This window comes from Trematomus bernacchii, unplaced genomic scaffold (assembly GCF_902827165.1).
Source record: "Trematomus bernacchii unplaced genomic scaffold, fTreBer1.1, whole genome shotgun sequence".
NCBI classification, from domain to species: Eukaryota; Metazoa; Chordata; class Actinopteri; order Perciformes; family Nototheniidae; genus Trematomus; species Trematomus bernacchii.
This window is the reverse complement of record NW_022987324.1, coordinates 10,001-25,000: the sequence shown is the minus strand read 5'-3', so window position 1 is coordinate 25,000 and position 15,000 is coordinate 10,001. Positions and strand designations below refer to the sequence as shown.

The 15,000-nt window shown below is 42.5% G+C and overlaps 1 protein-coding gene across 1 annotated transcript in view; it reads left to right on the top strand.

Annotated features, from left to right (window-relative positions):
* LOC117479776 (disks large homolog 4-like) overlaps positions 1-15,000 on the top strand; it is a gene marked incomplete at its 5' end in the record, with an annotated part of 21,861 nt that overhangs the window by 4,085 nt on the left and 2,776 nt on the right. Inside the window, 10 exon segments of the mRNA XM_034126860.1 lie at positions 2,624-2,674; positions 7,846-7,970; positions 8,408-8,577; positions 9,935-10,017; positions 10,019-10,072; positions 10,691-10,841; positions 11,160-11,422; positions 12,112-12,214; positions 12,286-12,382; positions 12,676-12,852. Coding sequence (XP_033982751.1) covers positions 2,624-2,674; positions 7,846-7,970; positions 8,408-8,577; positions 9,935-10,017; positions 10,019-10,072; positions 10,691-10,841; positions 11,160-11,422; positions 12,112-12,214; positions 12,286-12,382; positions 12,676-12,852 — 1,274 coding nt within the window.

Below are 15,000 nucleotides of genomic sequence, written 5' to 3'. Positions count from 1 at the left end.
TCCGTCATGTCGGACGCTTCGTTAGGAAGGGACGGCTAACGAGCTTAACGAGCGTCTTCTTCTGCTGCTGCTGCTCGTTAATTATTCATCCGTCACTCCATCTCCATCCGTCCTTATGTAACAGCCTGCAGAGAGACAGACAGGCGAGAGACAGACAGGCGAGGGGGAGACAGGGGGAGATGTTTGTGTCCGTGTGGTACGCCAAGAAGATGGGAAGACGCTTCATCAACAACGTGAGGAAAGCTAAGAGACACAGGCAGAGGATGATGGTAGGAACCCGCTCACAGCGCTAATTAGCTCCCAGCAGCCTGATTGGCTCCAGGGGGAGGGGCCAATCAGGCTGTAATGGGGACAGAGTCTCTTCTCTGATTGGATGAACCGTGTCTCCAAAATGATCTTAAGGTGCCAGCCGTTGTGTTGTGTCGTAGGTCAAAGGTCGTGTGGATGGTCGGCTGAGTTCACCCGATATAGCTAATGCTAGCTACTGTTAGCGTCCTCTGAAGCTCATTATTTCTGGTTGATTAGCTTTGATGGTTTGTTTAACTCAAAGTAACTCCAGATGTTTTTATTTGACTTACGTTAGCTTCCTGTTAGCTTAGTTTCACAACAATGAGAAGCCACGACAGGATGCTGGCTTCTCATTGTTGACTTTATTAAACTATCAGACTGTTAGCGTCAAATTTAGTGAAAAACAAGACTTGAGCGTTTCATGTATAAAATAACTATTAGCATTGACATTAGTAAGCTACTGATCTGTTAGCACGTAATTAAGAAAATGAGCGTGCCACTAAACTGCTAGCGTTTATAAGCAACATGACTGTTAGCTTCCACTGAAGCTAGGCTACTAGCTTCTTGTATTTGACATTAGCTACAACATCCTTCTTTCTGTTGACTTTAGAAAACTAACACTGACTGTTAGCGTGGAATTTGCGGAGCTACTAGGCTATTAGCATGACATTAGTAGGATACTAAATTGTAAGCGAAATGACTGTTAGCTTCCACTGAAGCTAGGCTAACTACATGTATTTGACGTCCAGCATCTGTCGTTGTTTATTTAGCTGTAGATGTTTATATTTGACTGATGTTAGCTTCATGCTAGCGTATGGCTTCTATTGTTGGTTTTGGTAAATTGCTAAGTTAGTTAGCAGCTACAGACTTTAAATACTCTTCTCCTTCAGTCAGAGAGCTGTCGGGGGAAATGAGGAAGACTTTAATTAATTCAGAGTGAGCTGTTGTATAACACTGAAGCTGCTCAGAACACGGATTCAGCTCTTCATGGTTTCCACCGTCTGCAGGCTTTTATTGGAAATGATAGATCGTCCTTCTGGTGACAAATACATTCAAAAAGGAGATTTACAAATACTCAGTTTCCAGTCCCTTAAGTGGACCTGCTGTCCCCGCAGGAGATACGCTCTTAGTTTGAGATTCATTGAAATGTTTATGGTGTTTTCTTGGCTTTTTGTGCGTTGAAAATCCTGATTGTGTTAACCCTTAAATGGTGTCTGTGTCCTGGGGGTCATGCAGTGTCCATGTGTAAGACAGGTGTAATAACATGGGTGTAATATTGGTATAATAGGGGTGTAACATGGGTGTAATATTGGTATAATAGGGGTGTAACATGGGTGTAATATTGGTATAATAGGGGTGTAACATGGATGTAATATTGGTATAATAGGGGTGTAACATGGGTGTAATATTGGTATAATAGGGGTGTAACATGGGTGTAATATTGGTATAATAGGGGTGTAACATGGGTGTAATATTGGTATAATAGGGGTGTAACATGGGTGTAATATTGGTATAATAGGGGTGTAACATGGGTGTAATATTGGTATAATAGGGGTGTAACATGGGTGTAATATTGGTATAATAGGGGTGTAACATGGGTGTAATATTGGTATAATAGGGGTGTAACATGGATGTAATATTGGTATAATAGGGGTGTAACATGGATGTAATATTGGTATAATAGGGGTGTAACATGGGTGTAATATTGGTGTTATACAGCTGTAATAATTTGGGTGTAACATCCAAATTGTGATTGCCCATTGAATGGTTCGAGATAACCCTATGCATGAGGTTGTGACCTAAGAAATGCTTTTATTTTGAAATTCCATGAAATATGTTAATGGTATTTTGATATTTGATGAACCTGACAGTGTGTCGTCAGAACGTGGTATAATCACAGTTATATCACATTAATATGTGTATTATTAAAGGTATATATTAATACATGGAGTATATTAGATGTTATTAATGTAGTGAGCTCTATAGTGTATTATATATATATATTAGATATTATTAATGTAGTGCGCTCTATAGTGTATTATATATATATATATATTAGATATTATTAATGTAGTGCGCTCTATAGTGTATTATATATATATATATATTAGATATTATTGAGCTCTGACCACAGACTTCTACAGGAAGTGATGTAAGACACTAAAGAGAGAGAGGAGGTGGTTGCCGTGGCGACGGTCCCAGTTGCCGAGGTAACCGGCCCCCTGAGGGCTCGACAGCTGTTGCCATGGCGTTGCCATGGAGACGGGCAGTTAGCAGCACAGGAGCCGATTTTAAAATAAATAAATAATAACAAAATGTTTTTGTGTTTTTTCAGATGAACGGATCCGAGGGAGAGCTGGAGTACGAGGAGATCACTTTGGAGAGGGTGAGACAGACCATAATATACCATCATATACCATAATATACCATAATATATCATAATATACCATAATATACCATCATATATACTGTAATACACACTAATATCTAATAACAAACACACTGTGTATATCTGCCCGATGAACCCACAATAACCTGCTTTGATTTAATCACAATTAACTAAAGCAGAATCACCTGCACCTAAAAGGTGTATTATTGAGCAAACGAGCTAATGGGCTAACGAGCTAACGAGCTAACAGCTAACAGCTTCAAATCCCCTGTTTGGTTGATCAGAGCTAAGCTAACATGTAGCCGCTGCATCATCACTCAAAATAACTAAGTGCTCTGAATGATACATGAATACCTTTACACACACACACACACACACACACACACACACACACACACACACACACACACACACACACACACACACACACACACACACACACACACACACAGACGCTGAGTTATTTGTGTTGGGGCTGATTTCAGACTCAGATATAAAGTCTGACAGCAGAGTTATTTTTATCGTGCCGCTGGTTATTTTTGAAAACCTCTCAGAAATCAAAGTGCTGAACTTTAACCTGACGCTCACTGCTGTTTCTGCATGGAAACACAATCAGTATTAATGTTGTGTTGCTGTTGGGGTGTATTAATGTTGTGTTGCTGTTAGGGTGTATTAATGTTGTGTTGCTGTTACGGTGTATTAATGTTGTGTTGCTGTTAGGGTGTATTAATGTTGTGTTGCTGTTAGGGTGTATTAATGTTGTGTTGCTGTTACGGTGTATTAATGTTGTGTTGCTGTTAGGGTGTATTAATGTTGTGTTGCTGTTACGGTGTATAATGTTGTGTTGCTGTTAGGGTGTAATGTTGTGTTGCTGTTACGGTGTATAATGTTGGTTGCTGTTAGGGTGTATTAATGTTGTGTTGCTGTTACGGTGTATTAATGTGTGTTGCTGTTAGGTTGTATTAATGTTGTGTTGCTGTTAGGGGTGTATTAATGTTTGTGGCTGTTAAGGTGGTGTATGTATAATGTTGGGTTGCTGTTAGGGTGTACTAATGTTGTGTTGCTGTTAGGGGTTTACTAATGTTGTGTTGCTGTTAGGGGTACTAATGTTGTGTTGCTGTTACAGTGTACTAATGTTGTGTTGTGTACGGTTGTACTAATGTTGTGTTGCTGTTACGGTGTACTAATGTTGTGTTGCTGTTAGGGTGTACTAATGTTGTGTTGCTGTTACGGTGTACTAATGTTGTGTTGCTGTTACGGTGTACTAATGTTGTGTTGCTGTTACGGTGTACTAATGTTGTGTTGCTGTTAGGGTGTACTAATGTTGTGTTGCTGTTACGGTGTACTAATGTTGTGTTGCTGTTACGGTGTACTAATGTTGTGTTGCTGTTACGGTGTACTAATGTTGTGTTGCTGTTACGGTGTACTAATGTTGTGTTGCTGTTAGGGTGTATTAATGTTGTGTTGCTGTTAGGGTGTACTAATGTTGTGTTGCTGTTAGGGTGTACTAATGTTGTGTTGCTGTTACGGTGTACTAATGTTGTGTTGCTGTTACAGTGTACTAATGTTGTGTTGCTGTTACGGTGTACTAATGTTGTGTTGCTGTTACGGTGTACTAATGTTGTGTTGCTGTTACGGTGTACTAATGTTGTGTTGCTGTTACGGTGTACTAATGTTGTGTTGCTGTTACAGTGTATTAATGTTGTGTTGCTGTTACGGTGTACTAATGTTGTGTTGCTGTTACAGTGTACTAATGTTGTGTTGCTGTTACGGTGTACTAATGTTGTGTTGCTGTTACAGTGTACTAATGTTGTGTTGCTGTTACGGTGTACTAATGTTGTGTTGCTGTTAGGGTGTACTAATGTTGTGTTGCTGTTAGGGTGTACTAATGTGGTGTTGCTGTTACGGTGTACTAATGTTGTGTTGCTGTTACAGTGTATTAATGTTGTGTTGCTGTTACGGTGTATTAATGTTGTGTTGCTGTTACAGTGTATTAATGTTGTGTTGCTGTTACAGTGTACTAATGTTGTGTTGCTGTTAGGGTGTACTAATGTTGTGTTGCTGTTACGGTGTATTAATGTTGTGTTGCTGTTACGGTGTACTAATGTTGTGTTGCTGTTACGGTGTACTAATGTTGTGTTGCTGTTACAGTGTACTAATGTTGTGTTGCTGTTACGGTGTACTAATGTTGTGTTGCTGTTAGGGTGTATTAATGTTGTGTTGCTGTTACGGTGTACTAATGTTGTGTTGCTGTTACAGTGTATTAATGTTGTGTTGCTGTTACGGTTGTACTAATGTTGTGTTGCTGTTACGGTGTACTAATGTTGTGTTGCTGTTACGGTGTACTAATGTTGTGTTGCTGTTACAGTGTATTAATACAGTGTATTAATGTTGTGTTGCTGTTACGGTGTATTAATGTTGTGTTGCTGTTACAGTGTATTAATACAGTGTATTAATGTTGTGTTGCTGTTACGGTGTATTAATGTTGTGTTGCTGTTACAGTGTATTAATGTTGTGTTGCTGTTACAGTGTACTAATGTTGTGTTGCTGTTAGGGTGTACTAATGTTGTGTTGCTGTTACGGTGTACTAATGTTGTGTTGCTGTTACAGTGTACTAATGTTGTGTTGCTGTTACGGTGTACTAATGTTGTGTTGCTGTTACGGTGTACTAATGTTGTGTTGCTGTTAGGGTGTATTAATGTTGTGTTGCTGTTACAGTGTATTAATGTTGTGTTGCTGTTACGGTGTATTAATGTTGTGTTGCTGTTACAGTGTATTAATGTTGTGTTGCTGTTACAGTGTACTAATGTTGTGTTGCTGTTAGGGTGTACTAATGTTGTGTTGCTGTTACGGTGTATTAATGTTGTGTTGCTGTTACGGTGTATTAATGTTGTGTTGCTGTTAGGGTGTATTAATGTTGTGTTGCTGTTACGGTGTATTAATGTTGTGTTGCTGTTAGGGTGTACTAATGTTGTGTTGCTGTTACGGTGTATTAATGTTGTGTTGCTGTTACGGTGTATTAATGTTGTGTTGCTGTTAGGGTGTACTAATGTTGTGTTGCTGTTACGGTGTATTAATGTTGTGTTGCTGTTAGGGTGTACTAATGTTGTGTTGCTGTTACGGTGTATTAATGTTGTGTTGCTGTTAGGGTGTACTAATGTTGTGTTGCTGTTACAGTGTATTAATGTTGTGTTGCTGTTACGGTGTATTAATGTTGTGTTGCTGTTACGGTGTACTAATGTTGTGTTGCTGTTAGGGTGTATTAATGTTGTGTTGCTGTTAGGGTGTATTAATGTTGTGTTGCTGTTAGGCTGTATTAATGTTGTGTTGCTGTTAGGGTGTACTAATGTTGTGTTACTGTTACAGTGTATTAATGTTGTGTTGCTGTTACGGTGTATTAATGTTGTGTTGCTGTTAGGGTGTATTAATGTTGTGTTGCTGTTAGGGTGTACTAATGTTGTGTTGCTGTTACAGTGTATTAATGTTGTGTTGCTGTTACGGTGTACTAATGTTGTGTTGCTGTTACAGTGTACTAATGTTGTGTTGCTGTTACAGTGTATTAATGTTGTGTTGCTGTTACGGTGTACTAATGTTGTGTTGCTGTTAGGGTGTATTAATGTTGTGTTGCTGTTAGGGTGTACTAATGTTGTGTTGCTGTTACAGTGTATTAATGTTGTGTTGCTGTTACGGTGTACTAATGTTGTGTTGCTGTTACAGTGTATTAATGTTGTGTTGCTGTTACGGTGTATTAATGTTGTGTTGCTGTTAGGGTGTATTAATGTTGTGTTGCTGTTAGGGTGTACTAATGTTGTGTTGCTGTTACAGTGTATTAATGTTGTGTTGCTGTTACGGTGTACTAATGTTGTGTTGCTGTTAGGGTGTACTAATGTTGTGTTGCTGTTACAGTGTATTAATGTTGTGTTGCTGTTACGGTGTACTAATGTTGTGTTGCTGTTACAGTGTACTAATGTTGTGTTGCTGTTACAGTGTACTAATGTTGTGTTGCTGTTACGGTGTACTAATGTTGTGTTGCTGTCACGGTGTACTAATGTTGTGTTGCTGTTACAGTGTACTAATGTTGTGTTGCTGTTACAGTGTATTAATGTTGTGTTGCTGTTACAGTGTACTAATGTTGTGTTGCTGTTACAGTGTATTAATGTTGTGTTGCTGTTACGGTGTATTAATGTTGTGTTGCTGTTAGGGTGTATTAATGTTGTGTTGCTGTTAGGGTGTACTAATGTTGTGTTGCTGTTACAGTGTATTAATGTTGTGTTGCTGTCACGGTGTACTAATGTTGTGTTGCTGTTAGGGTGTACTAATGTTGTGTTGCTGTTACAGTGTATTAATGTTGTGTTACTGTTACGGTGTATTAATGTTGTGTTACTGTTACAGTGTACTAATGTTGTGTTGCTGTTACGGTGTACTAATGTTGTGTTGCTGTTAGGGTGTATTAATGTTGTGTTGCTGTTAGGGTGTACTAATGTTGTGTTGCTGTTACGGTGTATTAATGTTGTGTTACTGTTACAGTGTATTAAGTTGTGTTGCTGTTAGGGGTACTATGTTGTGTTGCTGTTAGGGTGTACTAATGTTGTGTGCTGTTACAGTGTATTAATGTTGTGGTTGCTGTTACAGGTATTAATGTTGTGTTGCTGTTACGGTGTACTAATGTTGTGTTGCTGTTAGGGTGTACTAATTGTGTGTTGCTGTTACAGTGTATTAATGTTGGTTACTGTTACAGTGTATTAATGTGTGTTGCTGTAGGGTGTACTAATGGTTGTGTTGCTGTTACAGTGTATTAATGTTGTGTTGCTGTTACGGTGTACTAATGTTGTGTTGCTGTTAGGGGTGTACTAATGTTGTGTTGCTGTTAGGGTGTACTAATGTTGTGTTGCTGTTACGGTGTACTAATGTTGTGTTGCTGTTACGGTGTATTAATGTTGTGTTGCTGTTAGGGTGTACTAATGTTGTGTTGCTGTTACGGTGTATTAATGTTGTGTTACTGTTACAGTGTATTAATGTTGTGTTGCTGTTAGGGTGTACTAATGTTGTGTTGCTGTTAGGGTGTACTAATGTTGTGTTGCTGTTACAGTGTACTAATGTTGTGTTGCTGTTACAGTGTACTATTGTTGTGTTGCTGTTACGGTGTACTAATGTTGTGTTGTGTTCAGGGAAACTCTGGTCTGGGCTTCAGTATCGCAGGAGGGACCGATAACCCTCACATTGGAGACGACCCGTCCATCTTCATCACTAAGATCATCCCGGGAGGAGCCGCCGCTCAGGACGGCCGCCTGCGGTACGCCTGTTCTTTACCTGTTCTTTACCTGTCAATCATCCTGCTGACAACTAGACGCACTGTTAGCTACGCTCAAAGGCTAACGTTGTCTTTGTTTGTTAGTATCACAACAAACAGGTTATACATGCTAACTTAACGTAGAGCCTTTTCTGAACAATACATTGTTTTTCTTTTTGACCTCATGAAGAGTTTGTGTAGTCAACACTATTTTAAACTTTGGTACTTGATTCACGGAATGAACAGAATGACCTGTTAGTTATCCCTCTCTAATCCTAGCATTTCCTTTTCCTTAAAGTAACTACAGAAACCTGCAAACCTTTTCCAGTCGGACGGATTGTGTTTGTAGCTTTTTGTAGCTCAATGCTAGGAGACGGCTTTGTTTCCACATTGACCTGCTTCCCCCCTGATCCTGACCTGAGGATCCTTCCTGTCTGCAGGGTGAACGACAGCATAGTGTTCGTGAATGACGTGGACGTGCGCGAGGTGACGCACTCCCTGGCCGTGGAGGCCCTGAAGGAGGCGGGGCCGGTGGTGCGGCTGTACGTCCTGCGGCGGCGCCCGGCCAGCGAACGCATCACGCAGATCAAACTGATGAAGGGCCCCAAAGGTAGGCAGGAAGTGACCTTTGACCTGCACAGGTGGGAAGAAGTGGAGTACAAATACTTAGTTACTGTACTTAAGTACATGTTTCTGGTATCAGTACTTTACTCCACTACTTATTTTCATGACGACTTTTTACTTTTACTTCTTACATTTTGAACACAAATACCTGTACTTTCTACTTCTTACATTTTGAACACAAATACCTGTACTTTCTACTTCTCACATTTAGAACACAAATACCTGTACTTTCTACTTCTTACATGTTGAACCCAAATACCTGTACTTTCTACTTCTTACATTTTGAACACAAATACCTGTACTTCTTACATTTTCCAAACAGGGTGGTTCCTTTAGTTTGAATGTCTGTTTGGTGGCGTGATCATTATTCTTTAGAGTCATTGCGTGCCTATTGATTTGAACACGATCCGTGTATCCATAATTTCCTGGTCTTCTCTAAAGAAGAGGGACCAATGAAAACGTTGTCATGTTGTTGTTGTTCAGCATGGAAACATTCATTAGCTAACAATGATATTGTTGTCTGATTTTCTAAAAAATCTGACTTTTTCTCAAAAATCTGACTATTTCTCAAAGATCTGACTATTTCTTAAAAATCTGACTTTCTCAAAAATCTCAAAAATCAGACATTTTCTCAAAAATCAGCCTTTTTCTCAAAAATCAGCCTTTTTCTCAAAAATCAGCCTTTTTCTCAAAAATCAGCCTTTTTCTCAAATATCAGACTTTTTCTCAAATATTTGACTTTTTCTCAAATATCAGACTTTTTCTCAAAAATCTAAAAAAAATCTGACTTTTTCTCAAAAAATCTAAAAAAATCTGACTTTTTCTCAAAATCTCGACTTTTTCTCAAAATCTCGATTTTTTCTAAAAATCTCAACATTTCTCTTTTTTTCTGACTTTTTCACAAAATCTCAAAAATCTGACTTTCAATCTCAGGATCCATGTATGTGTGATCCTCTCCAGAATGGAAGGAGTCATCACATACAGAGCATCAACTAGTTCCTGAACAGTGTCCTTCACATGCTGATATCCAAGAGAGGGAGTTACACAGTCACAAGATGGAGGAATAGAAAGCAGTATTCAATGTTTACTTCAGATTAGCTCCACGTCAGAAATGAGCATGCTTGTCATATGTCTATCTCCATAGAGGCTGAATCATCATGTTAATCACATAGCTATCATATGCCTCAAACAGTCCTGATGCTCTTCTAGGTAATCACACATCCTGTCATGTACACAGCTACAGTTGGGATACCTTAGTTAGCATGTTACTCTCATGTTGGAGGAGGACACTCAGTGTTCCCCAACACCTCCAGCTGATGGTTCCTGTTTCTAACGGCCTGCAGGTCTGGGCTTCAGCATCGCGGGCGGAGCAGGAAACCAACACGTCCCGGGAGACAACAGCATCTACGTCACTAAGATCATCGAGGGGGGGGGCGGCACACCGAGACGGACGCCTGCAGATCGGGGACAAGATACTGGCGGTACGTAAATATAAATATATAATATCTATAATATATATTCACCTCCGGCTCTTGGAGCTTCAAAGAGCCTCTATTTATAGAAATGACCTGTTTGACCTCTGACCCCCAGGTGAACCACGTGTCCCTGGAGGACGGGCTTCACTATAAATGACCTGTTTGACCTGTTTGACCTGTTTGACCTCTGACCTCCAGGTGAACCACGTGTCCCTGGAGGACGTGCTTCACTAGAAATGACCTGTATGACCTCTGACCTCCAGGTGAACCACGTGTCCCTGGAGGACGTGCTTCACTAGAAATGACCTGTTTGACCTGTTTGACCTCTGACCTCCAGGTGAACCACGTGTCCCTGGAGGACGTGCTTCACTAGAAATGACCTGTGTGACCTCTGACCTCCAGGTGAACCATGTGTCCCTGGAGGACGTGCTTCACTACAAATGACCTGTGTGACCTGTTTGACCTCTGACCTCCAGGTGAACCACGTGTCCCTGGAGGACGTGCTTCACTATAAATGACCTGTGTGACCTGTTTGACCTCTGACCTCCAGGTGAACCACGTGTCCCTGGAGGACGTGCTTCACTATAAATGACCTGTGTGACCTGTTTGACCTCTGACCTTCAGGTGAACCACGTGTCCCTGGAGGACGTGCTTCACGAGGACGCGGTGGTGGCTCTGAAGAACACGGGCGAGGTGGTGTACCTGAAGGTTTCCACGCCCAACGCCCAGTACATCCAACAGGCCGACAGATACAGCCCCCCCGACCTCACCAGCTGTACGTACACTTCCTGTTTCACACAGTCGTACACTTCCTGTTTCACACAGTCGTACACTTCCTGTTTCACACAGTCGTACACTTCCTGTTTCACACAGTCGTACACTTCCTGTTTCACACAGTCGTGGGTTTCAGTGTGAAGGGTCGTGCCGTGGATCCGATGAAACACTCACAACATGAAATGAGTTAGTTTTCCAAATCCTGCTGTGACCTTCTTCTTTGAACCCACTTCTCAAGGTCATCGTTGGCTGATCTAGAAACTGTTGACATTCATTAATGTGATCGTGTTTATTCATTGTTGTTATTGTTTATACTCAGCCTACATGGAGCCGGACTACCTGTGTGATTACCCAGAAGCCCCTCTGTCTCCGCGCCAGTACTCCCCCGTGCCCCGGTGCATGCTGGGAGAAGAGGAGTCCTCGCGGGAGCCTCGGCGCGTGGGGGTGCAGCGGGGGGGCAGCGGCCTGGGGTTCAACATCGTGGGGGGGGAGGACGGGGAGGGCATCTTCATCTCCTTCATCCTCTCTGGAGGACCAGCTGATCTGAGCGGGGAGCTGAGGAAGGGGGACCAGATCCTCAGCGTGAGTACAGGAAGTGACCTCATAGAGACAGGAAGTGACCTCATAGAGACAGGAAGTGACCTCATAGAGAGAGGAAGTTACATCATAGAGAGGGAGGGGGACCAGATCCTCAGCGTGAGTACAGGAAGTGACCTCATAGAGACAGGAAGTTACATCATAGAGAGGGAGGGGGACCAGATCCTCAGCGTGAGTACAGGAAGTGACCTCATAGAGACAGGAAGTTACATCATAGAGAGGAAGGGGGACCAGATCCTCAGCGTGAGTACAGGAAGTGACCTCATAGAGACAGGAAGTTACATCATAGAGAGGGAGGGGCACCAGATCCTGAGCTTCAGTACAGGAAGTGACCTCATAGAGACAGGAAGTTACATCATAGAGAGGGAGGGGCTCCAGATCCTGAGCTTCAGTACAGGAAGTGACCTCATAGAGACAGGAAGTTACATCATAGAGAGGGAGGGGGACCAGATCATGAGCTTCAGTACAGGAAGTGACCTCATAGAGACAGGAAGTGACCTCACAGAGACAGGAAGGGACCTCTCAGAGACAGGAAGTGACCTCTCAGAGACAGGAAGTGACCTCTCAGAAACAGGAAGTGACCTCACAGAGACAGGAAGTGACCTCACTGAGACAGGAAGTGACCTCAGTGTGTGGATCTCCTCAGACTGAAGCTGGATGTTGTTTTGTTCCAGGTGAACGGCGTGGATCTCAGGTTTGCGACTCATGAACAGGCAGCCGCCGCTCTGAAGAACGCCGGACAGACGGTCACCATCGTGGCTCAGTACAGACCAGAGGGTGAGACACACACAGAAAGGTATATATATAAAGAGATGTAATATAATGTTAATGATGGTCTGTGTGTGCAGAGTACAGCCGCTTCGAGGCGAAGATCCACGACCTGAGGGAGCAGATGATGAACAGCTCGTCAGGAAGTCTGAGGGTCAACCGCAGCTTCTACCTCCGGTACCACATACATTCACATCATATAACTTACATAATACAAACTTAACGAGTCAGGAAATCTGTGTTTGGTAGATTTGTTCTTTGTTGTAACAAAACTTCTCTAAATCGTATACCGTTGGAAAGCCTGTTTAGTTTCTTAGCAGAGGAGATTTCACAACTCCGTTCTGCTCATCGCTCAGATGCGTGTTCCTCACCGTTTGAAGGTCAGAAAACAGGCCAAACACAGATTCCCTTACTCTCCGTGTTCAGTTGATGTAATAAAGAGGCGTATTGAAGGCAGTGCTGTGTCTCAGGGCGCTGTTTGACTACGATAAGCAGTGGGACTGTGGAGTCCTGTCTCAGGCGCTGGACTTCAGCTTCGGAGACGTGGTCCACGTGACGGACAGCAGCGACGACGAATGGTGGCAGGCCAGGAGGGTGAGCCCGGGGGGGGAGCCTGAGGAGACCGGGTACATCCCCTCCAAACACAGGTAACATACCTCTAACACAGGTAGCATACCTACATCACAGGTAACATACCTCCATCACAGGTAACATACATCCATCACAGGTAACATACCTCCATCACAGGTAGCATACCTCCATCACAGGTAACATACCTCCATCACAGGTAGCATACATCCATCACAGGTAACATACATCCAACACAGGTAACATACATCCATCACAGGTAACATACATCCAACACAGGTAGCATACATCCATCACAGGTAACATACATCCATCACAGGTAACATACATCCATCACAGGTAACATACATCCATCACAGGTAACATACCTCCAACACAGGTAACATACCTCCATCACAGGTAGCATACCTCCATCACAGGTAACATACCTCCATCACAGGTAACATACCTCCATCACAGGTAACATACATCCATCACAGGTAACATACATCCATCACAGGTAACATACCTCCATCACAGGTAGCATACATCCATCACAGGTAACATACATCCATCACAGGTAACATACATCCATCACAGGTAACATACCTCCATCACAGGTAACATACCACCATCACAGGTAACATACCTCCATCACAGGTAGCATACCTCCATCACAGGTAACATACCACCATCACAGGTAACATACCACCATCACAGGTAACATACCTCCATCACAGGTAACATACCTCCATCACAGGTAACATACCACCATCACAGGTAACATACCACCATCACAGGTAACATACCTCCATCACAGGTAGCATACCTCCATCACAGGTAGCATACCACCATCACAGGTAACATACCACCATCACAGGTAACATACCTCCATCACAGGTAACATACCTCCATCACAGGTAACATACCACCATCACAGGTAACATACCTCCATCACAGGTAGCATACCTCCATCACAGGTAACATACCTCCATCACAGGTAACATACATCCAACACATGTAACATACCACCATCACAGGTAACATACCTCCATCACAGGTAGCATACCTCCATCACAGGTAACATACCACCATCACAGGTAACATACCACCATCACAGGTAACATACCTCCATCACAGGTAGCATACATCCAACACATGTAACATACCACCATCACAGGTAACATACCTCCATCACAGGTAGCATACATCCAACACATGTAACATACCTCCATCACAGGTAACATACCTCCATCACAGGTAACATACCACCATCACAGGTAACATACCTCCATCACAGGTAACATACCTCCATCACAGGTAACATACCTCCATCACAGGTAACATACCTCCATCACAGGTAACATACCTCCATCACAGGTAACATACCTCCATCACAGGTAACATACATCCATCACAGGTAACATACCTCCATCACAGGTAGCATACCACCATCACAGGTAACATTCCTACATCACAGGTAACATACCTACATCACAGGTAACATACCTCCATCACAGGTAGCATACCACCATCACAGGTAGCATACCACCATCACAGGTAACATTCCTACATCACAGGTAACATACCTACATCACAGGTAACATACCACCATCACAGGTAACATACCTCCATCGCAGGTAACATACCTACATCACAGGTAGCATACCACCATCACAGGTAACATACCTCCATCACAGGTAACATACCTCCATCACAGGTAACATTCCTACATCACAGGTAGCATACCACCATCACAGGTAACATACCTACATCACAGGTAACATACCTCCATCACAGGTAGCATACCACCATCACAGGTAACATACATCCATCACAGGTAAAATACCTCCATCACAGGTAACATACCTCCATCACAGGTAACATACCTCCATCACAGGTAACATACCTCCATCACAGGTAACATACCTACATCACAGGTAGCATACCTCCATCACAGGTAGCATACCACCATCACAGGTAACATACCTCCATCACAGGTAACATACCTCCATCACAGGTAGCATACCACCATCACAGGTAACATACCTCCATCACAGGTAACATACCTCCATCACAGGTAACATACCTCCATCACAGGTAACATACCTCCATCACAGGTAACATACCTCCATCACAGGTAACATACCTCCATCACAGGTAACATACCTCCATCACAGGTAACATACCTCCATCACAGGTAGCATACATCCATCACAGGTAACATA